Raw genomic sequence first — 27,972 nt, 5'->3', positions numbered from 1 at the left:
GCGGTTTCATTGATCAGTGAATACTGGACATTTCATGTATCTCAGGGTTTGGCTCTTGGGTGTGGGAGGGAGGAAAGCACGTCTCTAAGCTGAAGAGCAGGGCTGGCCTTTGGTGGTGCAGGAACTTTGGTGGTGCTCCCAGGCAGGTGGTACCACAGGGCACCTGAAATATGGTGACATCACAGCAAGTGGGCTGGGCAAGTTTCTTGCAGCGGTGGAGATGGTATCTCTGGCTCTTGCTGTGTGATTGTGTAGATACAGTTACTGGGGTTGATGGTATCTATAGCTTTCACTGCCTCAAAGTCAGGAGAAAAGTGTAACTATTGGCTGCTGTCTGCAGAGGTTTCAGAACAGTGGAGAAGCGATAGGTTAGCTTAAAAAAATATTTTTTTTAATGCTAAACAGAGTTATGAGTGATTCTATGTATTGCTTCTGTTCCTGAAAACTCGGAGTCTGAGCTTTTGCAATGAGGTTTGTCTTCTCACCACTTAATGTAGCCAGAAATGCCAGTCACTCAGGCTAAAGTCTTGTCACTTAGATTACTATGTTGCTTTCACTTCTGATTTAATGAGCCTTTAGTATGAAGGGGAAAAATACACTGCAGTTAAAAATACAAGACTTACTTTGGTTTAAAGCCTGAAGACAAATGCAGAGGGCCAAGTTAGAACCACACCACCAAGTCTTCTTTTGGCTACCATTACAACTTTCTGCCTAGGGCTATTTTCTCTTCTAATGCGTTTATTTGTTTTACCAAACAGTCTTTCTCCAAACTAGTTATTTCAAGGTAGTAAAAACCCAAGTCTTCATTGCCTTTGCTGTTTAGAAACTGGTGTTCATCCTCTATGATATGCACCAACTCTTCGGTTAACACATTCACTTTATCCTCAAGTTCTGAAGGGGACAAGTGAGCGCAGGCTTCCTCTTCAAAGCTAAAAAAAGAGGAATGCTGAAAATCAGACAGTAGGAATGCCACTGTTCATGATATCTGTAGACTCTTCACAAGAGCAAACCAGAAAGACAAATTTCACGGGAACTGAACTTCTCTGCTGCTGAGGAGTGACGGTAGCTCACAGACAAGTACCTCATCTTTCTGTGACGTACCCTGGCATCAGATTGGATCTGTTCCTTATGCACCATGCCTCAATGTGAAAGGTTATGGAGCTTAGCTTGGTAGTATAAAGTGAGGTCATGATGAAGACATGTCATGATTTGCTTTGTGTCAACCCCCCCCAAACAGTTCAGTTGTTGCTGTGTTAGTGCAACAGTTAATTCTTACCATCTCTTCCATCCGCAGCTGCTTGAGGCATGAGGGAAATGCTCTTTTTTCTTCACAAGCACATTTTCATTTTGTGGTTCCTCACTTTTCATATGGAGCAAGAGGTTGCTCTTCACATGTTATGCAATAAGCACAGAAGTGGAGAAAGCAGATCAGTGTTAATTTTAAAAACCCTTTTTATAGACTATTTAATGGACATAAATTTCACGGTACTGCTTTTTATGCTGTCTTAACATTTTGCATGAAGCTAAATGCTTTTTCTTGGTATGAGGTTTTTCAGAGGAAAAAGACATCTCTTACATGTGAACAGTTTTATCTGCTGGATATCTATAGCTGAAGATATAGGAGCCCACTCCAACCCTTACACAGTCTTCAGATGCATGCTCTTAAGATATTAAAGCAAGCAAAAGGTGTCTTAGCATCGTACTTCAAACAGTGCCTATGGGTCCCACAGAATCACGGAACGGCTGAGGGTGGACAAACCTCTGGAGGTTGTTTTGTCTAATCCCACCAGCTAAGCAGAGCTGCCTAAAGCCCCTTGCCCAGGACCTTGTCCAGATGGCTTCCGAATGTCTCCAAGGAGGGAGGATCCACAACCTCTCTGAGCAACCTGTTCCAGTGCTTACTTGCCCTCACAGGAAAAAAAGTGTGTTCAGACTGAATATCCTGAGTTTCAGTACCCTGACATTGGGAAGAGTCAAAAAAGCCTGCCTCTGCTGTTTTGCACCCCCCTGCAGGTGTTTATATACGCTGATAGGGTTCCCCTGGATGTTCTCTGTTCTAGGTCAAACAGCCCCAGCTCGCTCAGCCTTTCATCATAAGGGAGATGCTCTAGTCCCTTAATAATCTCTGTGGCACTTTGTTGGACTCTCTCCAGTATGTCCATTTCTCTTTTTTTATGGGGGAGTCCAGAACTGAACACAGTACTCCAGGGGTGGCCTCACCAGTGCTGAGTGGAAGGATCACCTCCCTTGACCTTCTGGCAATAGTTTGTCTAATGCAGCCAGGGAGGATACTGCTAATCACCTTTTTAGCAAGGGCATGTTGTTGGCTCGTGTTCAGCTGTGTGTCCACTGGGACCCTTGGATCCTTCCCTATAAATCTACATTCTGCTGGGTGGCCTCCAGCATCTATTGGTGCGTGGGGTTGTTCCACCTGTGATGCAAAACTTTGGGTTTCCCCTTGCTGAGCTTCATGAGGCAGCTGCCAGCCCATTTCTCCAGCTTGTTGAGGTCCCCCTGGCTGCCAGCAGTCTCAGCTCCGCATCCCAGTGGAGCTGGCTTACGTGCAAATAGCCCAGACTGCTTGTGCTTATCCATATCTTGGAGGATATTTAAGCCTACACCTGTTTCTGGTGGTACAAATGGCCTTTCTCTTCACCAGATCTAGGTTGAGACATGATAGTTTGACCATCATTGTGGTCAATGATGCTTAATGCTAGAGATGGGTGCTGAAAGGTGGCTGAACAGGTGTTTTGCTACGTGGGTTATGAACATCTCTTTGTAGAAAGTGCTGTGTTTTTCCAATGCACTAGGAGTACATTTAAGCTCTGGAGTTTAGATGCTGTGTAGAGCTTCTACTGACATCCTACAGGACTCTGACCTCACCGAGCAATGATTTGGAGAGGCAGGTATCTAGGCATCAGTTTAAATTGCCATTTTGAAACAAAGTAAGAAAATGGGATGATGAGCTTTCAGCCAGACCAGGTCTCGTGATCTTTCTGGTTACCTTCTCAGAGGCTTCCGTATCTGTGAGGTTTTTCACTTTCCTCTCAAAAAGTTGGGAGATGGAATGCATTTCCTCCTGGGAGAACGGTTCTTCCTTTAGTAACATCTGACTTATCCCATAAGATTTATCACCTTGGAGAGCTGCTGACAGCTGGAGTCTGAGAGAGAACATTTCACTAAGACAAGCCTTTAGTGCCTAGGAAAAGAAAAAAAAAAAACAAACCAACCTGTTTTGAAAACCTGGAAGTAGTTGAACGCAATTCTTTAACAGATAACCACTGAATAGAGATATTAATAAGAACGGGGGGAAAGACTGAATCAAACGATAGTAGGGTATCAGGACAGGTTTTCACTTTTGGAAGCCTGTTTCATCTGAAAAAATAACTTCATTGCTCTGTGGGGATTTGATAGACTATAAATACACTGCGTGATGTGATTAATATGTAGCTGTTAAAGACCGGATCAGGATGAGGACATGGTGCCGTGCCTGAGCGGGATCCTGCTTGGGATATTTGGGTTATATCTGTTCCTGGACAGTGCTGGCAGTCCTTACCACTCACGAGAACCTTCATCATTGATGAAGGGAATTCACAGCAGGGGACTGAAGCCACCGTGTGTGCACTGGGAATACCTTTGGGGAAAAGGTGATGATAACGGGTACCCGCTGCCACACAAAACGTGCTTTCCTGAAGGCTGGGACGGAAAAGGTCACATCACGTCGAGGTCTTATGGGAAGAACCCTGCAGTTCTGCTGTTCTTTCTCAACAAACCTGGGTCTGCTGTAATTCTGTTCCCTGAGTCAGGGCTGCAGTTATGATGGGGCGCGCTCTGTTTGATTCTCTCGGGTACTGGCCAACTGATGGTTGGAACATAAGTGTCTGGGTTCACCTCCTTAGCTGTCAGTGGGACAAACGGCTATTTCTGAGCTCGTGTTTGCATGCAGGCAGGATGCCAATACGTGGTAAGCAGGATTTTTCTGCTGTCTTGATGCCTTCACCTAAGGTGAAGCATGTTTTTTGAATGCTGCCTGTGAATCTTTCTGTGAACAGCCACTGTGTAACTGTAACAGCAGCTCAGGTAATCGTTCACTATCTTATCTCATCTCTCCTTTTGATTTCATTACTGGCAGTTGCAGAAAGGTGTTAACCCCCCCACTTTCACAATGGTGAATTTTCACGCACGTTGTTGCTATGACATAATTACATTTGGAACATACTGATGTACCTGATAAAAAAGCCTCAGGAAGAGTGGGCTGGTGTCGTGGCTGAAGTCAGCAGCAGTGATGTAAGCGGAACAGTGCACGAGGAGGAGGAGGAAACTTCCTACAGACCTCAGGCAATCCCTTCTAACAAATAGTTTGTTCTTTGAGTTCTGGGAAAGAAGGAATATCCAGAGCTGAGGGCACAGCAGCAGTCAGCCCAGCTCATGCAACTCTTCCAGTGTTTTTTCTCAATTTTAGGGAAGCTGAGAGATTCAACTTAGAGTGCTGGGAATATCCATATACACAAGACAGCAGTGTTGTCATAAGACTTCATTTAATGCTCTATGATGCGAATCTAAAGAATCCTTGCATACTCTGTTTTTAGACAGTTTTATATTTATATATCGTGAACTTTATAAAACATCCCCAAATTTTAGAAATAAATAGTACTAAATAGTCAGATTCTGTAATTCAGTTATAGTAAGTAAAATGCTGAGACACTGCTGACTTCTATAAAGCTGACCTATAGAGAATTTGGTAGAAATGGAAGTGGTAAGATTTGGACGTGAGAAACTTGGTAGCTAGAGCTGATTTAATAAATGCGCTTTGGTTATGACCCTCACGTCAAACATATATTCAAACTCGGAGTCCTAGAGTGTGCTGTTAAGTTTATACTCGGATATATCTGGAGCATGCCATTAAAATTTGAGGATTTCATATATCAATACTTTTTCCTAGAAAGCATCAAGCATACTATGACTTGAAAAGTATGAAACATTTTTGCTTTCTACTTCCTAGTCCCAGAACTTCATGGATATGAAAATATTGCATAGTCTGGCTAGATGTGAAGTTGACAAACCTGATAAAAGAAAGAGTTTCTGAAGGCATTGCCTGTGTCATTGCTAAGAGGTAGGCTGGAGGCAACACACAGGTTAATTTCTGGAGCCTGCAAAGAGAGGGGAAAATGTTTCCATAAAAACTGTGTGTGCACATCAGATCTGCAAAGTAAGAGGGATTAATGGGATATAAGTTCATTTAAATGTCAGCTTTGATTTGCAGTGGGTATGCAGAGCCAACAAACGCGACATGAAAATGGAGACTGTTTAAAAACCCCTAGCAAATCACAGTAGTTCATCTTGCCAGTTTTCTAATTAAGTAAATGAAAGTGTACGCCAGCCCTGGAGCTCTGGCTGTAGTCGCCATGATTTTTATTATTATTTATTTGATACTGTTATGAAAGACCCTGGAGAGTTTACCTAGACTAAAGCCATAGTCTGTTAAGAACTGCACAAAGAAAATGAGAGAATCTTTGCTCCAAATTATAAAGGAAATACGTTATATCACATATGATGCACTGTGCAGGGTAAAGCAAGAATTAAGTTATGTGCTCAAGAAAGATGCCACAACAAATATAAGAACTGACCGTGGATCTTGTGGGACAAGTTTGACTTCAAAACAGGCCTACACTGTTGTGGAGAAAACATAAATGGAATTCAGTTCCTGGTGTTTGCACACTGGTCAGTCTCTGCTCCGTCTTACCTTATGATCAGTAGACGCTTTGCAACCTGTTGGCTGAAGGATTTTTTTGATAACTGTCATCTTTTGGAAGCACTGATTACTGAATATCAGCATCTTAAAAACTTACATCAATGTGAAATCTGAGAAACTGTAGGACAGAGATGCCATACTGGTATATGAGAAACTCTCTTGCAGAAAGGGTTGTAGGATCAATTACTGTTAGTTCTCCTTCTTGAGTCATCAAGGCATCCTGTATACCCTGAGAAGTACTTGCTGTTTCTGCAAGAACAGTAACGTTTCATTAACTAATTGATTTCTATTTCCATTTTGTTTGTCCAAGAGGTAACACCGCAATACAAGTGTGTAATAAACTGCATTTCCCAGCTCATAATATACCACCAGTGTTCAACATAAAACGAAGCCCTTCTGATGCGTTATGAATTCTCTTAAGAGAGTCATGAAGTGCTCGATACCTTTAGGCAACGCCCAAACCTGCACTCTTCCTAGTGAAATTCCCAATAACTATGGCCTAGAAAGGTGACATCAGTTAGGTGTGCCCAGACCTGATCAGCAGCAAGGTCAGGGTGATTCTGTGTTCTGAGTCTTCTTCACTGGTAGAGCACCTCCTCCAAAGAGAAGAGTAACTTTACAATGTCTGTCCAGCAAAATCTTATCACAATAAACACAACCAACCAGCTACCTGAATGATGAACCAGAAATCTCCAAATTATACTCAGGTTCTGACTTTCGTGTAAGAACAGAGGTGGGATTTACCTGTGTCCAGCCTTTGGCTTTCCAGGAGTCCAGCTGCCACTGCATGACTTCGGAGCTCATCATTCACGTCTTTCAGAAGATCAAGAAAAAAAGATGATTTTATACACTTAATTTTATCACCACCTGTGTAAACAAATATGGAAAGATTGCTTTCCTAAACAATTCATCTCTTACCTTATTTCTTTTAGCAAACATTTCACACCTTGGAATTATGTAAAGTGAAACAGGTGAATAGTTTTTCCATTTGGAGCATGACACTGAAGTCTGGACAAAGGTGTTCATGTTGCAGAGAAAATATCTTTCTCTCTCTCCAAAACTCTTTACGTTATCCAATTCACTAATTTACTCATTTTTCATATATCCCAAATATTACGTGGAGGTCTGTTTAAACACGAAGAATGGAGTGTTCAATTGAAACAAAACCCCCCAAGTCCAAACACTTCACTCCCATCGTTCTTGTCTGGACTGCTCACAGAATACCCCTTGCAATTTTTCTTAACAAAGTTGTCTTTGTCACTGATGCATTTTTATTGATGAGAAAAAAATGTCTGTCTGCCCTTAACTCTACAAAGAGTGACTTTATAGCAAAGTGTCAAATTCCAAGTGAGGATTAGTAGGATTTTTCCAGCTAATGAATACTGCATTTACCAGGTTAAGTGCTCTAAGCCCACTATTTCATTTATTATAAGAACCTACATCATTGCTAACTCACAGCTGTAGGCAGGCTAGGTATGCAGATATTGAAAGTGGCTCATGTATTTTGTTGTTAAGCAGACAAAAAGGAGGTAGTTGGCAGGAAAAGGAGCCTCTTGTGAGATCATTTTGTGCAGCTCTGTTTGTGGGGCAGTAGTCAATGAAGTGACTTAAGGTTTTTACCACACGGAGAAGGTGTTGTGAACTGTGGGTTCAGAAGAATGATTCTGGAGGCCATCAGGTGTTCTGCCTGCTTCAGCACCTTGATACCTGTGAGAACAGGTTATACTAGTTAATGACTGCAAATAATTCCAGAGAGGTTTGTTTTCACTCATCTCATTGTTCTAGAAGATAACCTTGACTTTTCTATATAGTATTTGAGCTACATAGCCTATGACATCAGTTTAAAAATCAGCTGTTAGGAATAGAAGTTGTACTTTTTGACTAAATGACTGATATTTGGAAGAAGCTTAAAAACATAGAAGTGTGTTGGAATCACTCCTAGGGGCTAGATAAGGAAATCTTCCTCTGGCATTCTGATAATCGCATGACTCTCACACCCTTTGCTGTTCAGGAAGGTCTGGGAATGGAGAAGACAGCCACAAGGTCAACCAGCCTGCTTGACACACTTTGTGTGTACTCTTTGCTGCATGAAGTTATTTTTCATCTGTCTCAGAGAGCATTGTTTCAAAGCGAAATTTTTTTTTGGCCTTATTTCTTTGTGTTTAGTTGAATTCTGGGACTGTCCCACTTCATCAAGCTAATGAGTCAATAAACAGCTGTTTACTTCATAAAGAAGGTGCTGGAAAAGACTCTGAAACATGAAGCAATTGATCGTATGTGATAGTTCACCTGATCCTTATGAAACCTTTTCTATCGAAAGAAGAGGAAATTCTGCTTCTTATCAAGGAGCTGCTGATGTTTCGAGAAAACCCCTACAGAGCTGCTAACCCTGAGGATGGACCAAGCTCAGCTCTGCAGATGCATAAACATCACCTAGGTAAGACATTGAGTTTTATTCAAGTCCTAGAAAAGGCAAGCACCCACATAAGTATCCAGTTTTACTTCTGAATTTTGGTAATACCCTTTACCTGACAGGGTGAAAAACTGTTGTTTTCTGAGCTGAAACATGCTCTTTTAACTTAAAATCTTCCTACTTGTTTGCTCAATTTCTAGGAGTGCGTAGGTGTTCTCCTGCTGATGGTTAGTTTGGAGAACGAGATCGACACTTTCTTCTTCAGAATTGCATCATTCTTCCTCATCTTGTACTCTGTAGTCTGAGTTCCATACTATCTTTCCCCTGTTCTTTCTATTTCCAAAGCATTAATGTCCCCCAGGCGATGTATCAGTATTGAAAAAGAACCCTAGGTCGCTTGAGTTTCCTATGACAAACCAGACTTACTCTTAGCCAAGAATGATAGGAGCTGCTCATCTGCCTGATGATGTCTCCCTGGAACCCAGAGGGAATTGGTGATGGATGTTGGAGGACTGTTGTTTGGCTGCATCGCTTTTTCTTTTTTTTTTTCTTCTTCTGGTCTCATTCTCAATTTCTGCAAATCTGGATAAAAATCTTTTCCTACAAAAGCTTTTGTTTCACTGCATTCTTTCATCGAGTTCTGCAAAGAAAAGTAAGGAGACACAAAAGTAAGTAAAATAAAATGAACTATGGAAATTTCATATTTGGTTCTACGTTACCTTTTCTTTATCCCCCCCCCCCCCCTTGCATAAACATAGGGTCTGTATTTTAGACACTTCCGCTCCTTCACATTACTCAATTGCCAGGAAAAAACATTAAGCAGCAAGTACAGAGACCTTCAGTAAACTTTCTGGCAGTACATGTTTCTGTAGGACAGACACCAGCTGCTGAGTGTGCTTTCTGTTGTTAAACTTCTCAGACTCTATCATGATTAGCACGCCGTACTAGATACGGCATTTCTGGAGTACCAGTCCTCACAATCTTCTGGTAAGTCTGAGAATCAGAAAACAGCAAAAAAGCCCCCCAAAGCACCCAAAAAAAAAGGCTCCAGAAAAACTGGAGGGGGGTTGTGTGAGGGGAGGTGGTCACACAGTACCCTATCGTGCTGCTCGGTGTGTTCTGTAGAACCGGATCCTGCGGGCTTCATCCTGCTCTTCGGTTCTCTACAGAGCAGATGATCCTGCAGCTTTTCTCTTTCGTCTGATATTTGCCATATGTGAGATTCTTCGAGGTCCAGATGCTCCTCTTGGCAAGTCTGCCAGAGGTCTTTCCTTTTATCGGGTGTTTCTTCTGTTTTCAAGGTGGCATTTTTGGTCTGTAAAGAAGCAAGCTCTGGTAAGCTTTTTTCCTTTGTTCCCTGGTATTTTCACTTGGGGGATAGGCTACCTGTGAAAGTTCTGCTTCTCCTATCCCTTCCCAGCTTCTTCAGGTATTACATTCCTAACCTCTACATTCAACCATTTTCTTTGTATATCTGTTGTGAATCTCAGTACAGGACACAACCCACACAATATAGCTGCAGTCACAGTCTCATTAGCATTACACTATTAATCTTATATACTGAGCATATGATGCAGCCTGTTCAATTAGAAAACTTTCAGGATTCAGCTGTTTTCTAACCTGCAATGGATCAAAATTACTTGAAATATTCTTCCTTGCTCTTTTATTTTCCAGGAAGAGTTTCAGCTGTTCCTCCAGGCTTCTCATCTTCTGCTCTCTGAATTTTTTCACTTCGTTGGCTATGATGTTGGCTTCATCCACAAACTACAGATTGCATATAAGAACAAAACCCAAAACAACAAACCACAAGATCCTGGTATTGCTCTGGAAAGAGTGATACTTTGAGATCAAAGTCATTTGCACAGTAACAATAGCAATGCAAATTATTTAGGATTTTCTGATTAAAACTACTAGGTTTTATAAATATAAAAATATATTTTTAGTTTTACCTTTTCCTGGATGCAGCCTTTTAGGCTTCTGACTATTTCCTTAAACTGCGCCTCTCTCAGTTGCAATAGCCTTACAGTTTGTATAAATTCCAGCACTAAGGGTATGTACTCTGTGTTGTCCTTCAGGAGATGTGAAATGTCCGTGGTGTCGTTATCAACTGATAACTCCTGAAAGATAAAATGGTCATGTGAAACATGACATGAAAGGTGTGAACCTTCAGTGGTTAGCTTACTTTTCATGCAATACACTGAGAACAGATTTAAGGGTCAGTCTTTGAAAATGCCATCGGAGGCAGTGGAAGCCAGGTAACAGCAGTTTGCAGTCCTATACACCCTTTATTGTTGGTGTTTATAGAGGCGCAAATAACAAAGCCACAACTACAAAAAATATAAATTTAAGATTCTCAAAGAAGCCTTAAGTAAATCTACGTTAAGAAATGGATCTGAAGTGTTTTTAGTAGCTGAGCCCAGGATATTTGCAATTCTTTTTGGCATTAAAAAGATATACAGAATAATATACTGTAACCTGGAGTTGTTTGTAAACATTATAGTTTTGTAACAACACACTGGAGGAATTTCAGATTCTAAACCAAACTACTGAGAGTATTTTACTTCTACAACAAGCTGTTCCAGGCTTGCACTCTCCTTTTGGGACCTCAAGGCAATCTTCTTGAGCTTGTGGCAATCTTGTAGTGTGATGACTGTTTGCCGCAGGTGTCTCTGGGATAGGATGAAATACGCCACAAGATTCCCTAATTCGTCTTCTTTGGTCTCCTGGATCACTTGCATTTCTTTGGCTTGCATCTGGGAAGAAAACATTACAAAGCCTTACAGATTGCTTGCAGGCTTGTGAAGCTGTGGAAATGTTCCAGTTCCCACTGCAGGTTTGAAAATGAATTCAGAGAGGAAAAACCGAACCACCCTGAAGAACAAGGGAATCCATCAATTTAAAAAGGGACTTTTAAAAGTTTCCTTTGACAGCACGAGTCAAATAGTTGTGAACCACAGAAAACAGAACCTAAAATAACACAGGTAGAGATTTTACTAAAGTCTTGTCCCTCTGCATGGCTATTAGAAAATGACAACACTGATGTACCTTTTCTTCTGTCTGTGTTTGAAGTTCCAGTCTAAATTGTGCCTGCATGTTCCTCAGCTCAGCTTCTGACTCTTCCTTTAAACCTTTAAGCAAATCCCCCTCCTGATGGTGCTCCTGGAGAAAAGCCACCGCTCTTGCCACTTGCTCTTTCTCTCTGGTCTGAGCCACCTCTTGGGCTACTTCTTCGCCGTTGTTTTTGTAGTCAAAACTGTTCAGGATCCTGGTCACACCTTCTGGGCAAGTCAGAATCTGAAGCAGGTAAGCACAGGGACGTGAGCAAATGCATTTTGTGTATGGAAATGAACTGGTCTCCAGCATCAGGTTTGTAATGGGCATAACTGGCAGGGCTTTTGGTAGCGGGGCTCTGCGGGGCTGGCTTGTGGAGGAGAAGGTGGTGGAACTGCACTTCGTGGTGTAGCCACAGCCTGTGTGCCCTGTGCATCCCGTGGGATGGCAGGCAGGGTGGCACGGCGCTGACAGGCTTGGGGAATTACCGTGAGGCTCATGCAGGGAGGGGTGAGGCATGGAAAGCATGAAATGCCTCTACCTGAAGGTTGCTGTAGAGGTCCAGGACTCTGTACAGACATGCTTGCCTCAGAGCTTCCAGCTTTACTATCTTCACTGCTGAAACCTGCAGTATCTGAGCTAGGGAGTCTGGCGAATGCTCGACTTTCCAAGAATGTGGTTTCTATTGAGCAAAAGAGAATAAAGGGTAGGGATTTTCTACACCAACAAATAGCACTGTCATCACCAGGACTAGTGAAGTCTGATTTCCTACGGAATTGTGATGGGAAGCGTGAGTCAGTTTGGACTAGTCTTTTCTCTAAGGTTCTAGAAGCTCCAAGGGAAGCTTCTCCTGCCTAGTAAAGCATGGAATTACACTGCACCTTTTCCTGAGGGCTTTGTAAAGTCTGTATTTCTACCTGTCTGTTTTCATAACATTTGTAATTGCTTTATTTTCCAAGTCCTCTATGTCCCTGTTAAAGTCAGGTGAAATCAGGAAATGGTTTAAAAACTTTGGCATTAGCTTAATGAGAGCTCGGCAGATACCTGCTCCCAGAACAGATTTCTGTATTCTGACTGTAGAGTGACTCTCTGCCATGTTAAAAGCACCCTGTGTGGGCAAGGTTATCTCAAAGGTGGAATTTACCAGAAGTATTTTCTATATAAAATACATAAAATATATATAATAATATAAATACATAAAAAATAGATAATACATATCTATAAAATAACAGAAGTACTTTCTAGAAGTTGCCCAAATGTCTTTTAAGCTTTCTCTAAGGGGGTTTTCCCATCAGACTGCAGCATGAGGTCGGTGGGGATGTGGAGCCAGAAGGTCCCACCACTGGTGGGCAGCCAGATTGCAGCAAGGGCAGTGCGTCCTGCTAAAGGAAGGAGTGTAAAGGAGATAGTAAGTCAAAATATTTTTGAGGAAAAACTATTAGAAAAGGGAGCTTTTCTATTTTCAAAGCCTTAGTGGTTGTCTTTTAGTGTTACTCTCCTAGCAAAGCCCCGGATATGCTAGAGGAGAACCAGCTTGTTGTAAATTATTGTAGATTCATGCTATGTAATAAAATCCTAAGGTTCCGGAGGATACAATGAGGACCATTAAAACACTGTAATCCGATAGACAAGTTTGTGAAGAGAAAAGAAAAACTAAATTTAAGCACGTGAACAAAAGAAATAAACATTGGCAGTAAACACATTAAGCAGGCTTTTCTTTTTTGAATATTTTTTTTTAGAAAGCTTCACACTGATAATATCAATTACTATTTTTTCTTGTGTAATGATGATTTAAAACTTAGAGTTGTTTTTCTTTGATAGAGAAAGTGCTTTGCCACCTGTACTGAGGTGGTAAAATATATAGGGGGACCTGGAACATTTAAGTTATGCCTGTCGCTGCTCTGATCATACAACCACCCATGGAATGCCTACAGCTAGCATGTGTGTTTGTATCACCCAGTGAAAATGATGTTAATTCTTGCAAAGCAGCAAGGTGACAATAGCAGGAACAGCATAAAGAAAGTGCCTTAGACTCACTTGCTGTTCAGTGAAGTTAGAATCTGCCATTGGTAAACCAAGAAGACAGATTGACAGCCGATAGGGAATTTCTTCCAGAAAACATGGGGTCTGTTTGGGCACTGTTAAATCTGGGCTGAGACCTGAATGCTTGATTTCTTCCAGTTGTTTCTGACGGAGGGCTTGCTCAGAGTGGTGGTGGTGGTCTGACAGTTCTTTCAGAAGTGAATCCTTTGTGCCAGTTTCTTCTGTTCCTTTAGTGGCTTTCATCTCCTGAAACTATAGACATCCCAACTGAAACATCTTCATCATCACGAGCATCAAGGGAATGAGAATTGAGTCATACTGAGCCCAAGATCTAAAAATCATAGCCAGAAACTGGACATCTGTGTTCATTTAAGTAACGTAAGTAGCCTGATTTACTGTGGGATTAAGTACCCAAGAGTTACCAAAAATAAGGCCACTGCTTCTTGTGCCTTGGCATTGGGAAAGGAAAGCTGATTTAGTTTCTGTTTTGCTTTGCAGTAGTCAGAGGAGAAGATTTCTTTCTTCTTTTATAAATTCCTTTTTGCTTCAATTTCCTTTTCTGAAGTGATGTGGGGAAATTGAAAGGAATTCAGAAAGGAAATGGAAACCTTTCCTTTCCTGTGTATCAGCTGAGAACTCTAAGCTGACACAGTGCCAGCCTTACCCAGTTTCCTTTGTGGTATTCCTTTTCCTTAGCCTTGGCTGATTCATAAAAGGAAAAGACAGTGTTTATTTCTTCTGTCAGTAAGGACAGTTCCAGATGTGCCAGCTCACAAGCATGCTTCTCAAAGAAAAACCTGCAACCAGATATGCATGAGACAGGACTGAAGACAGATCATTACTTTTTACACAGTCATTACTAGGAGGAAATTGCCACATTCATGCACACATTGCCTGGAGAACAAGCATTAGGCTGCAACAGGTGTCTTCTGTTGAGCCACACACAAAACCCAAATATGAGCCTTCTTGGGGAGAAAACCTTCCAAAGTTGCAAAGAATATATTTTTGTAAGTAAAAATGCAGAGGCAATTCAACAAAGCAGAACAAGGATTTCTCACCTGGTCTGGATTTGCTGTTGTAGGTGGCTGATCCTTTCTGCATGTGAGGTGGGCAGAGCAGGTGATGCTGTGGCAGCTGAAGCGGTTTCCTGACTTGCTTCAGCCTTTGGTGCCTCTGAATGAGCAGCAGATGTTTTCAGAGTGCTCCTTGATGAGTAGCCTGTAGAAGAAACATGAGAGAATACATTAACTGCTGAATCATTATATTTCTGGTACAGTCCAACCCCACTACAAGCTTCTAAGATGATTTTTTTTTTCCCCCTGAAGTCTACAGTATTCAGTAGTTAAAGTCGCCATGTTCCTGGCTGGAAGAAAACCAAATGACCATCCAAAAAGCCATTTATCCACCCATTCTAATTACATTTCCACAGAAGTGTTGTATATTTTTAACAAAATAGTGTGTTTTATCAATAATTCCTTGGGAGTCATCTTGACCTGGATAGGAGAATACTAAAAGTCTTTTTATATTGTTTATTGGGAAAGGAAACTTGGTTTATACCACTTGTTCAACTGCAAATAAACTTCAACAGCAGATAAATTTAAACTCTATAGAATCTTCTGGCTGCTTAACCAGAAAGTCATTTCCAGCATAGAATCTGTCCCAAGCATAAACGTAGATAGAAAAGACCATAAGGGCACACCCGTCAATTCAGTTTTGCTGCAGACAGATAAATCAAGAGGTGCCTGCAGCTGATGTAGGAATTCTACACGGGATTATTTTAGAGGAAAAGAAGTTGAAAGTGCACATCTCTCTACTTCTCTACTCTAGTTCAATTAATTTTTGTTGCTAATCACCAATGCTAGTCTACGGAGTTAAAACAAAACTGATGATTTCTTCCATCTTCTTGTACTGGAAATAATAATATTTATTTAGATATATAGAGATATATATATATATGTATGTATATAAAATCATAATCCCACCCTTAGTTATTCTGGAAATAATCAAGTTGCACTAAAATAAAATACTGTTACTGAAATGAAAAGCTGTATTGCCTCAAAAAAATAAGTATGGCTATTTAATTCTGTGTGTATTGATTATTTTAATGCACTCCTGTTGTTTAAATGGCCACTAAGTAGTTCTGAAGTGCTGACAAATCTGCAGGCTTCCCAAAAGAGCTAAAATCACCGATGTTTTCCAAAGGCACCAGAGGTAATAGAAAAATGGCTAATGTAGTAGACGCATTGTGAAAACCCTGTTGCTTAATTCCTGACTGCCTGAAGTACCTGACAGCAGTACAGGGCTGCACGCTTAGCGCCAAATAAACCATTTCCACTGCGCGTGTTTCCTCCGGCAGCGTGCATGCTCGACTTGCCATGCAGACCGCAGCCTTCTGAGCGCCTTGGGTCATTACTAGGGCTGCTACTAATGAAGAGATTCTGTATGAAAAGATCTTTGAAATACTATTGAGCCAAACTCCAGCTGTACGGGTAGTTGCCCTAGCAAAGGCTGTGCCTGTGCAGAATGTATTTTTTTGCAAATAATACTTCTGCTGGGACATCATCAAAGGAGCTTTCTTGTACATGCCACTATGCTTTTTGTTTCTATGGCTGCAGAGGAGAATGCTTGATAATGATAATACCTGTACATTTTGCATACTACAATTTCTTCAGCAGTTCCATACGGCAGACGGACCTGCAGGGAGCTAAAACTCTGGTCACAATGCAATTTACAATTTTTAATATTCTCAGCAGGGGAGCTAAAAGCTTTGCTATTGATTTTTAGGGGTTGACTGCATTTTCTGCATTCAAACCGAGGTTAGCTTTTCCATTCTGCAGAGGCTGAAAACATGGAACTAGTTCAGGTGCATAAACACAAGGCATTTTTTTATTTCCGAAGATTAAAGCATCCATCTTAAGTTTCCCAGGTAAACCAGCTCAACACTGATCTATAGAAAATGCAAGAAATCAAATTCTGTGCCACCCTTTTCTCAGTCTTCCCTTTGACTTTTAACTGCCTTTCAGCTTAGAACAATTTAGTCTAATGAAGTTGCATTTATACTTATAGGAACACTCTAAATGCGGAGAAAGATATTAATTGTATTTAAAAATATACATTAAGTTTTGTGAGGCCTGGCAAGAGAGACTTTGAGCCTCACAAAGGGCTGATTCCACCCTTCAGCAAAGTTTACACAAAGGGTTTACTCGTAAAGTCCCAGGAGATCTTTAATTCTAACAAAATGGAACTGAAGTCTAATTGCAGCCATCAGATGGGAGATTTTCTTTGCAGATTTTCAAAGTTGAAAGGTTCCAATGGCATGTTTTTCAAGGCCAGAATAAAATAAGGTAACTGGCAGTACATTTATCTTCTGTCTTACCTGAAGTCTCAGGTGATACACTACCACTTCTGCCCTTTTCCTCCAGCATCTGAACCATGGATTTGAGTAGCGGGATCAGGTTTTGTTGGATTACACCCTTGCATATATTATGTGTGATCCTGCTAATGCCATAAAATCTGCTTGTCTCGTAGTTTTCAAAACACTGTTGTGACCCAGAGAAAAGCATCTGAAACAGCACAAAGCAGACAAAGGTCATTTCATGCTTTAAAAAAAAAAAAAATCATGGAAAAAAATCATCCTGACATTCTTTGCCTTCTGATGAAAACCGTATGTGGTCAGTTCATAGCCGTCCTACACATAGAGTCCAGGGACTCAGTAAGATGCTACAACACTTCGCCCCAGCAGCTTAAAAGCCTTTTGCAATGGTTATGGTCCCACAGCTTTCAGCTCCCAGGATTTTCCAAATCCTTCAAGCTGATGTACAAGTTGTAAGATATGAACTGAATCATTTGTATCTCCGGAATCCATTTGTCAGTGCCATACGTGGGATAAAATGCTTTCTGTTCAATGTTGTGGTCTAATAATCCTATCTCATTTGAAATTTAGTTAATAGTGATGGTCTCATGGGAATGGGAGAGTGGAAGAGGAGGACAGAGAGACCTCCCAGGGAACTTTAAAGGAAGGACTCTGAAGGAAGGGGAAGAGGATTAAGGAAGTGCATTGATTTTAATCTTTTTATTGGTAGTGGTCCAAAATGGAGTGTGGAAACGAGTTAATGAAAGAGTAAGGATCAGATCCTGAGACCATTGAATGGAAAGATTCACTGGCTCTCCTGTCAAAAGGATTTGGGTCTACAAATCCTTACAGGCTCTTGAGACATTCCAGGTTATGGGGTCTGAAATGTCCCTTTTAAGGGAGGGGGATTTGTGATCCTCTGTACTCAAGCATTTTTTGAAAATCATTTTGCATCCAGAAAACAATGTTCACAGGAGCTGTGGATTGTCTAATACCTTGCTTCTTTCCCAGGAAGTACAAAACTTCAGGTGTCCAGCTGTTTAAAATTTCTCTGCAAACAGACTGACAGCTTGGCAGCTGGACCAGGTGATTGTTTTGGGTCCCTTCCAAATGAAGTATGCTATGTTATTCTATTCCATTCTATTCTGTTCTGTTCTATTCATTTCTATTAATATTTTCTAACCCCGCTGTTGAAAAACTGCCTTTTGAAGTGAAATTCGATTGAATTTCCAAGTGTCAAGGTCTTTGATATGTACTTTATAAACCAGCTTTTGCAATACTCATTTAAGTTTTTTGTTATTTTACTGGGCTCTGATTTCTTGCAGCAGTGTTTTTGGATGGATATTCCCAGAATGTAGCAACTGCTGATGCTTTTGTTAGAAAGTAACATGTTTGCTTTTATTTGCCCTAAGATGAAACCAGTACCTTTGCTTGCTGTATTTGGATATTTGACCGGTCCCTCAAATATTCCAGTTTGGTGTATGCGGTCTCCACACTAGCTTGTTGTTTCAGTATGTGTTCCTGAGACTCAGAGGCTAGGGCAAGTATGACCTGGAAGAAATAATACAAGATATAAACCTGCTTCAAGTGAATTGCAAATTCTGGCTTTCATTTGCTTTCTCACACCTAATCTGGCAAGTCACTAGCTACAAAGAGCACTCGTGTCTGGGTAGCCCTTAAAGAACAGTCATGGAAACTGCAGATGATGTGAAGAAGGGCCAGCAAAAAAACTTCCTGGCAATATATTTCAAGGAAGTCTATTTGACATCTGTTCAGTCAGCAAAAAGGTTTGTGTTTACTTCAGGTGGTATTGCTTGGACAGGAGCAGCTGTGCTCTCTGTAGTGCTATGTAACCCTTATGGGGAGAAGCACGAATGATGTTTTTAAGAGCTGAACATGGATTTACCTGCATGGGAGTCTTTTAAGTCTTTAGATGTTTCTTAGCATTCCCTGCAAGAAGGAAGAATGTAGGAAGATAAATTCAGCTATGCAAATACCCTATCTGGCTTGCACCTGCACCAAGCCCCACAGGGAGCATGCACTGCTTTTTGGCAGTGGTGCTTCTTGATCTCCTAGATCTGTTCCAGCTTTAACAGCTGTGATTTTATGTGGTAAGTTGTCATTTATTCTCTGTCATGGACTCCTTGGCTCCTGACATAAGGAAAATCTCCACTCAGGGGAATAAAGGATAGCATAGCATTTTTGTCAGGTCTTCTCTCTAACTCCAAAGTCCAGCCTGTGCCCACTCCTAGCTCAGCCACTGTAGTCCTACAATTCCATTGGATTTCTTTCCTTAATGAAATCCAGCTTCAGTGACACAATTCAACGAGACACTGCTGACGCCAAAAGTCATTCAGCATTTCTTTTTGTTGCTGTTGTCCGTGTCTGTCCATGTCTGTCTTTCCACTTTTTTTTTTTTCTTTTGTCTCGTTTATGTCTTTCTTTCTGATTGGGATTGAGAGGCAGCTAGGTGGGAAAGGAGAAACTCTATTAATAGCACTTTCTGGAACTGGAAATATCACAGTATATTGGCTTCAGAGCCTTCGTTTTACAGTGCCTCTCTACGGTAAACCAGAGTGTTCTGTGGACTGAGACCGGGGACGTCCAGCCTGACCCAGCAGTGCTCTCACCTTTCTGAGCTTCAGGTTTGTCACTGTCTCGGTACTTGAGAGGTGCCTCCTTTGCTTTTCGCTCTCTACCAGCTGCATGTATATCCGTTCTTCTTCTAGTTGCATCTTTTCAGTGAACTCCATCAGCTTCTCCAGTGCCTTTCTGATCTCCAGCAGAACCTGTATTTCCTGTTCTTTTTCACCTCTGTCAGCTAGAAACAGCAAGTATTAGCGGTAGCACCCGTCTGACAATCTCCTGGACATTCACAGGGCGAATCTGAAGCAATATGCATTCTCAACATGCTTCTCCACATCTACACTCTTAATCTTTTAGAACAGCCCAATTTTCAGCTCCTACCCCTGTATTGGCTTGCCTCAGGAAGACATAAGTAGTTTGTAAGGCTTAAGCTAACCTGTCAGAGGGAGCAAACCACAGAAGATGATGTACAACCCTGCCTCCCTCACTTCTGGTTGTAGCTACTCTTTTGTACCTTTGAATAGCCAGGATAGTTCGGTGGCCAGCTGGCTACTAAAATATTTTGAGGCTCGTCTCTCAGCTTCCTGCAGAGAGGACCTTTTAAGAAAATGGCACATTTCACCAATGTCTTTCACTTTTCCCTTGTATTTTATCTGTAAGACAAGGAAGAGGAGAAGGAGTTTATAGGTAATATTGCAAACTTGTCAGATAGTGACCTGTTGTGATACTCTTTCCTCTGACAGGTGAGAACAAGAGGTTGTCTAATTTAGTCACTGCTTCTTCCTAGACTCTTAATTATTCTGACTGTGTAGAAACCGATTGCAAATCCCCTGCTTCTGATAGCACTGTGAGTTGTGTGGTCCTTGCTGTGCACAGGCACAGGCTGAATTCGAACTGCTGGCTATTCTGTTAGGACACCTGGCACCAGGCACTTGTGCTGGTGACAGTTGCACTGAAGTAGGAACGTCTCCACTTACACTGGTTTGCACCACACTGGGGATGGAAGTGTCTTGGATTCAAAACTCCACCATCCAGGGTGCAGCATCAATGATATTTGAATTTGATATGTGAACAAGACTTTCTTAAGGAATTTGTAAAGAACTTTCCTCAAGCCAGCTGCAAAAAGAACACACCATACCTTGTGTGCCTTTCCCTCTTTCGCATCATCAAGGATGTGAAGAAATAGAGCATTCAGCTGTTTAAGCAGCCCTTCTTCCTTTTTAATTCTGCAGTACCAGTACATATGCCTTGAATTTATTTCCTTTTCTAGAAAGTCCAGCTGAAAAGCAGTGACAGACAGAATAGTTCAGATTTGCAGGAAGCTGAAACAAGATTATAAACTTCATTGAAGCTAGAGATGAAATCTCTATTCAGTGCTTTTGACAGCATGTATCCAACTTTGCTGCCACAGGGGATAAATGCTTTGCAATCCTAAGTTTGTGTGTGCTATAATTCATTTCTGAATGCAATGTGTATTTTGGGGTAGGGGAAGGATATGAGACAGAAGGTACAAAGACCAGCAGAAGGAGGTACAGACAGAAGGGAGAGAAAAGGCAGATAATGAAAAAAGGAGAGGTCAATAAAATGAGGAAAAAAAGATAATGGAAAGAGGAGATGTAAGTAAAATTACACCTATATATTTCAGTTCATCTTGCACTATAAGAAATTACTACTTGTGGGGCATAGAAAGAAGTGAAATTTCCTCTAAGTAATGGAAAAGCATCAGCAAAGGATTTCCCACAGACAGCAAACCTGTAGGTAAAGATGGTTTGTTGGAGCTATAATTACCAGATCTGGATCTGTAGCTCTTCTTGGTAAAGCTCCAAGAGACTGAACAGTAGGAATTACATTGTGTGTCCAGGGGTTGGTTTGAGCCCCTATAACAGGCCCAATTTCACCTGTAATTGGACTTATGGTTCTGGCACCAATAGTGATGGGGACAAGGCCTGTGGATAAAGAAAAATGAAGTATAATGCTTAGAATTTAGATCACAAATTTCAGCTGCAGCCCTAGTGAGCAGCTTGTATGAAAGTTCAAAAGGAAGTGGTGATGATTTCAAATAGCCTAATGAAAAGCAAACTGAATTTTCCTGAGCTATAAATACTATATGCCAAGTGTTGGTCCAAAGAGCTGCAGACCTTCACCTTCAGGTAGCATTGATTGACAGCCACATCACTGAGAACAACATCAGAACAGTTCTCCTAAAGGGTACGGTAGATTTTTGAAGGGCTGAAAGCCCCAGCGTGATTTAGGCTCAGTCCTAGCTCTCCTTCACCATTATTCTGTTGTTTGTTTTGAATGTCCACAACAACAAAACTGGTATTTTCCATTCGGTGTTGAGATAGACAGAAGCTGATCTGGTTTGGTAGGGTGATTTCCTTGCTCTGAAAACAACGTGCCCTTGTCTCTTTATTGTTTACATTATCCAAAACAATTTCCTGCTCTACCTTTTCCGTTTCTATCTTCCATGGTTCCTGCGAGCGGGGAAGGCTGCCCAGTATCTGAGTCACAGCCTATTCCCAGAACTGGCACCATCAAACCCGAGCCACTGGGATCTGGGATTTTCATTCCAAACACGGCAGGGATCCACATCTCTGTGCCAGGATATTTGATCATACCTAGTTTGTTCAAAAAAGATAAGATACATAAACCATGAAATAGTTTTGTGATGAAAAGAACTGCTTTCACTTTCAGAGGCTTACAGTGCTGTTATTTCCGCTACAGCTTCAAGACAATACCTGGCTGAGTTCATTGTAAGATTGGCTAGAGTGGCTGTTTTGACAAAAAGACGTCCTAGAAGTTGGAAGTGCTGCTGTCTTGGCCAAACGCTGTGATGGAAATGGGTGCGTTGCTGTAGCCTTCAATGTAATGACACCTGTTTACTCCTTAAAACAGGCCGGTTGGTTTATACTTACCTAGTTTACCGCCGCTACTCTTGAGATTTGAAGCAATTTCCTTTTTTTTCTCCAGGCTTTGCAAGCAGTGTGTTGCATGATAAAACCTAGTGGTGAAAGACTTCTTCATATCTTCTACTGAAGCCTTCAGTGCTGCTAATCTGTCTGCTACTAGAAGGGTATCTTCCAAAATTGATGCTTTAAACTGCTTTAGAGTGTTCACCACGTGGGTTTGTGATTGCAGGCAGTCAGCTTCCAACACGGCTTGGTAACTTCCACCGTGGGGCAGCACCTTGCCTTGCTGGAGGTGAACCCCGTGTACCCGGGTGGTTTGCCCACTCAGAGGGTCGGTGAAGGAATCTCCAAGGAGCAGTAGGTTTCCAGAAGGATCCACCAGCCCACCTAGAGGTATAACTTCTCCTGCAGTCAAGGAACGGGAAAGAAGAGACAGAGCATCAGCTGCCACACATCTTTAGAGGTCGGTCCTTCCCAGCCAATGATCTTTTACTTCAATGGAAGCAGAAATAAGTCTAATGGGGGGTGTGTGTGTGTAATATTTGGTGTTGTTTATAAAATAATTTGGCTCGTATGTTCTTCAATAAGTGTCCTAATTTCTACTTTAGAAGAAGATTAAGGTCCCACTCCTTTTCTGGGGTCTAGTGTATCTTCTAATATGAGTCATAAAGAATATAGGTATGTGAAAATGCTTTTTAAAAACCTAGAACTTCAGCCCCTCCAAGCCTCCAAAGAATGCATTTCATATTAATTTTAATAGAGCAACTGGTCCTTCTTTAAGAGTCAAATCAACTTGAGTAGTTTGTGTCATGAATGATGTTATGTATAACATAACATAACAAACATAACATAACATCAATGTATATCATTAACAAGATGTTAATGAATGATGATGTCAGATGCCTGTCACAGTTTCACTAAATAGTTTTACTGGCCTTTAAAATGATAACTTGTCAAATAAAACTATAGAATGAGAAGGATTACTGTCTGTAAAGGCTAAGTTACACAACTGTTCCACAATTGGCTCAACAGGAGAAGGCAGAGGCGTGAGGTGAACATGGAGACGTTTCAGGCTCGCTGGGCTGGGGGCAGGTTGGGTAGCAGTGCGTACCGCGCTGATGGAGCCATGAAGAGCATTCACTTACCAGTGCTACTATCCAAACCAGCTCCCAGTACGGGAACAATCTTGCCTCCCTCTGGCTCAGCCATAGGACCCCCAATCTCCAGTGGTGTCAACATGCCAGTAAGGGGGTTAAGGTATGTGCCCCCAACAGTCAGCTTCTGCCCAGTGTGAGGATGGATCGTAACCCCAAGCACCGGAACCTCTATTCCTGTCACTGGATCGAGCATGAGTCCTCCCATGCCAAACATTCTTTCAGGACGCAGGATGGGAAGATTTGTCTTCACAGGTAGGCCAGTGCTGGGACAAACTGGGTAAGGAATGTAGGGAAATATGGGCACTTCAGGCTTAGGACGCTTACCTACATGTAAAACCAGGAGAAATTTAACATGGTTATGTGAACCAATGCTAATGACAAGGAAGCATTAGAGCTCAGAGCAGAGACTACGGAGCTTTCAGAGGATGCTGATAGTAAAAGTTTGCTGTCTTTAGGTCTACAATGAAACGAATGAATGTAAGCCCTTTCTGACAATTGTATGGGGTTTTTTTTAATTAATTTGTGCTTTTTCCATCCCCTTAAAGTTGCAAGTTTCTCAGCATATAATGGTTTTTATAGTGTAATGAACAGAGTGGCTGGAATCTGTCAGAAATGAGGAATATCTCAACACTTCCTTGTATACAAGGCTTGTAACATCCAATACATCTTGTCCACAGCTAAGTCTTATATTTAGCCGAACAACACTGTTTCCTAGTGCCATGCTAATAAGAAGCTTTCTCAGATTTTCTTTACGTTTTGTAATGTGAGAAGTACATGCGAGTATAGCAAGTTGGGGTTTTTTTGTTTATTTGGTTTGTTTTATTTTAACCAGTACCCCCACTACAACTGTACTCCACAAATAAGCAGTTGGATAAACTGATTATTGCATTGTGGCACTCACCCAAAGCAGAATCCACAGCACAGACCAGCCTAGATCTGATGGGATCATAACTGATGTTACCAGCTATGTGAAGTACCTTTCCAGTCTCGGGATGCAGGAAATGATTGGCAGGTACTGGTCCAGGGCACTGGCTGGCCAGCAGCATGGTGCAGTGCGGGTGCGGCGTCAGCAGCCCAGTGGCAGGATCCACGCAGACAAGGTCAGGTGCTCGGGCAGCGCCACTGGAGTCTAAAAGGAATTGATGACAGATGGAGAGGGCAGAAGGAGAAACAGCCCGTCGGCCTTGTAGAAGAGGGGTGGGGAGAGGGGTTTGCTAGTTTGTCAGAAATTGTATGCAAAAGGGCAGACGTGGGGTGAGAGTGAAGAAACTGATCTTTCCACTGCCTTTTACAGAGGGTGTCTGTGGGGAACAGTCTATAGTACGTGGCAATTCTATTATCTCTCTACCATGTCTGCACGAGTTTGATAACAGTGAGGAGTCTGATGTTTCACAAACATCCTTTCAGGATTTTGGATTTCATTGCTTCAGCCTGCAACATTCATTTAAACATCCAGGGTCAATTTCCTTGTCCTTTTTTAAACTCTGCTCCTTTTTAGAAGGGTGAAAGAAAGAGGTGTCTTGGTGTCAGGATACCTTTTACATTTTGTCATGCCAAAACATGTGCAAGAATATTAGAAAGCAGACAAACACATAGGAGCAAATTAATTTAACTTCTTGAGACTTGTCTACAGAATAGTTCATTTCCCTGTCTGTTGCTAGGGGATAATTAGCAAGTACTCAGTCAAAGATCTTGAAGAATGCAAATCTGACAGTCGTCTTAAGACACGATGTAGAAGAGTTCTACTGATGACTTATGACTTTGCTTTTTTAACAACCTCTTAACTCACAAGTTGTTAGTGGAAACTCCTTGAGGACATGGTTTTCTAAATAGTCTCTTTTGACTTTGCTATTAGCTCTTTTGTGACCCAGCTATTTTGTGTGACCTGTATTTTATATATTTTGTAACCTATGCTACACTGGCCTGCCTACGCTTCCTTACACACCAACATAATTTTCAAAAAATTGCTAGAGGTTTTGATTACCCACTAGCTCCTCCTTGGTAAGTATCCTGGTTTTAGCTTTGTCTAGAAGGTGAGCTCCCAGTCCTTCACCCAGCGCTCCCCGTGCTTTGAGGTGGTGACTCTCCTTTATTATTATGCTTGACATCTTGCTGCTTGCGGCCTCTATCTGGGCTAACAGGCTGGAATTCAAGAGACAAAGATGATTACTACCATCTGAAGGTAAGATAAAACAATTTAGAGGGAGCAATAGGAAGTATTTTGATGGACATGCAAATGATATGTGCACTTTGGCAATTAGAGAGCTTGATGAGTATTTGCTTTGGCTAATGCAATAAAAAAGGCCATGTTTCTGCTTCTCTGTTTTCTTGTTAATTACGCCATTCCGATTCTGCCAGTGGTAAGACCTTTCAGAGCATGGACAGCACACTGGCTAGAACTGGTGTGATATCCCAGAGCCAAATCAGTTGGCAGCACAAGAAAGGACCTCAAAATATTGTCCTCAAGATTACGATGGGAGTCTCCTCAGTTTATGCCTGTGTGTGAGATTTTCTAGGCTTGTTTTACATAAACGTGAAATTGATGATCTGCATCATCTGATCTTCTGGATCAAGAATCAGTTTTCAGCTTCCAGATACGTGTACTGCCAACCAGAAGCCAAGCCAACTGCTTGCCACAAATGTTTTCTTAGCTAGCAAGAAGAAAGTTGCAGCAAAATTTTGCAGTGTATTTATTACCTTGTATATTCTGGCTGAGACAGTGTTGTTTGGTTTTCTTTACAAGCCACCTTCTTTGTCAGCATCTCTGCCACTCTCAGCACCCCTCGCAAGACAGAATTGAACATGACACAATGCTCTTCCTGACATTTCAGATCATGCTGTAATAGGTGCATCTGTTTGTTCACGCTTTCCTCATATTCAGCAGCCAACTGTTTCCTTTGCTGCATCTCTTCTTCTGCCTAGGTGGGACATAAGATCCAAACACATCTCTTTGGTTGTTTTTTTTTTAACCCAAACTTTTTGTTTTATCCAACTTTTCTGCCTTTTATTAAAATGGCAAGGATTAGAAATTTAAAATATTTTTGATGTGTTCATTTGAATTTGAGCATACGTATGCTGAAAACTGTGATGTACTGAACTACAATTATCTAACACATAAAGTGATCAGCATGTACCCAGATCTGAGCAAGCTAATAATTTAGGGCATCCTTTTAGCAAGTGACACAGTAAGTCCTTAAGAAAGAATTATCCTTTGCAGCCTTTTACAGTGTACCGTACACATTTTTCCAAATGAGGCAATGGGTATATTTCTGATTTCAAGACATGAAATTAATTGATTCTTACAACTTTTGTAACAAGATAAGCACAGTTCTGATGTGGAAAAAGAGGTTGCAACGCATGCTCAAGCAGATGAATTCCTGCTGTTTTCAAAGCTGAAACTTCTGCCATGGAAGCACAGGACAAAAGCTCCCAGAAGAAGAGATGAGATGCATGGAAGTATCAGACAGATCAAGAAAAGAAAAAAAAAAGAGTAATCTTTCAGAGATATGTTTCTGTGATAGCACAAAGCATTAGCATCAACTTCATATGCTTTATATGCCCAGTGTGGCCCATTGTTCACAGACATTACAATGTGAATTGTTTTGCAGCCTGTGAAATGTGAAATTCCAAAAGTGAGATTTTACGTCACTGTGCCTAAAATTATGAAAAGAGAATACTGAGAATTTCATTTGTTATTCCATTTGTAAATGTTGCTGAAGTAAGCTCTACCTGCTGTTTTGCTTTTAAGTAAGCCGCTGTCGTTGTGCTTTCATAAGCCTCCATCTCTTCTGGGATACTCAGTGTCTTTATCCAAATATTTTTCAGTGAAGATATTTCACTTGTAAGCTTGCGATATATAGTTTTCACCTGACAACCAAAAAAAAAAAGAAAAAAGAAAAAAAAGAATATATTAGGAATGCAAGATGATTTGGATTGGGAAGTCTCTCTTCAAAATAGATGCTTCTGTGTAATTAAAACACATGCTGGTGGCTGCGTTTGCAGTACAAAACACATTAATGCTAGTTTGTCTCAGACTTGGGCACAAGGATTTCTCCACACTGCTCATCTCTTAGCTGCATGCTGTAAGGCCAGCTCCCTCTACTGTCCTTTAAACCACAAATGAAGTTAGGAGAATATTATGGGCAGATTCAGCATTAGGGCTATAAAATGCTATCCCACTGATTTCAGCTGAGAGGTCATTATAAAATTCAAATAATAGAATGAGGCTCCTTGTCTCCTCATTTTAATCTGCAGCTCTCAAGTGTTTCACTAGGAAATCCATGTTATTTTCATTTTACAGATGAGAAATGGAAGCTGGAAGGTAAAGTCACTTTCCAAAAACGGTATCAGTTCAGTGCAGAACCATACAAAACCCAAACTGTTCTGCCTTAAGGTTACTACTCTTCACACTATAGTATAAACAACACGCTTAAGAATATGGATACATATTTGTGTTTTATGTTCTAAAAAGATGAAAGCTGAAATAAAGCACATACCTAATAGCCAAAGGCTAATGAAACAATGGTAACAGACAAAGTTACTTGTTTTATAGGCTCTTTCTACCCAAGTAGTAATAGCCCCAAAACACTATTTACCTCTTCTTTGAAATGGCCCAGTTTGGTTGTGACAGATAGCGACTGTCTCAGTAAAAGTTCAAAGAAAATACTGGTATTAAATGCCTCAAGGTCTATCTGTTCTTCAGGCTCCCA

The 27,972-nt window shown here is 41.2% G+C and overlaps 1 protein-coding gene across 1 annotated transcript; it reads right to left on the bottom strand.

Moving 5' to 3' along the window:
• Positions 1 to 2,615: 2,615 nt before the first annotated feature.
• LOC114016116 (uncharacterized) lies at positions 2,616 to 26,169 on the bottom strand. Its single transcript, XM_055695905.1, has 29 exons — positions 25,961 to 26,169; positions 25,248 to 25,405; positions 24,165 to 24,392; positions 23,252 to 23,587; positions 22,113 to 22,511; positions 21,645 to 21,815; positions 20,986 to 21,143; positions 20,336 to 20,476; positions 19,712 to 19,850; positions 19,242 to 19,432; positions 18,037 to 18,162; positions 16,636 to 16,822; positions 14,318 to 14,477; positions 13,924 to 14,056; positions 13,254 to 13,511; positions 11,758 to 11,898; positions 11,211 to 11,459; positions 10,727 to 10,918; positions 10,115 to 10,282; positions 9,786 to 9,929; positions 9,262 to 9,480; positions 8,592 to 8,805; positions 7,373 to 7,459; positions 6,497 to 6,619; positions 5,850 to 6,001; positions 5,064 to 5,150; positions 4,228 to 4,374; positions 3,005 to 3,199; positions 2,616 to 2,726 (listed from the first exon to the last, which is right to left on the bottom strand). The coding sequence occupies exons 1-29, from the start codon at positions 26,167 to 26,169 to the stop codon at positions 2,616 to 2,618; spliced, it is 5,223 nt and encodes a 1,740-aa protein (XP_055551880.1).
• Positions 26,170 to 27,972: the final 1,803 nt, after the last annotated feature.

Source organism: Falco cherrug, chromosome 17 (genome assembly GCF_023634085.1).
Source record: "Falco cherrug isolate bFalChe1 chromosome 17, bFalChe1.pri, whole genome shotgun sequence".
Classification (NCBI taxonomy): domain Eukaryota; kingdom Metazoa; phylum Chordata; class Aves; order Falconiformes; family Falconidae; genus Falco; species Falco cherrug.
This window is presented reverse-complemented; position numbering and strand designations above follow the sequence as displayed.

Excerpts from the sequence above, each read along its gene's own strand:
- LOC114016116 (XM_055695905.1), bottom strand. The coding sequence starts at position 26,169 with ATGCAGCAAAGGAAACAGTTGGCTGCTGAATATGAGGAAAGCGTGAAC. Across the intron at positions 16,823-18,036 it reads TCCAAATACAGCAAGCAAAG|ATGCTTTTCTCTGGGTCACA; the intron begins GTACTGGTTTCA and ends GTGCTGTTTCAG. Across the intron at positions 4,375-5,063 it reads GAAACTCTTTCTTTTATCAG|AACTCAAAGAACAAACTATT; the intron begins GTTTGTCAACTT and ends CTTCTTTCCCAG.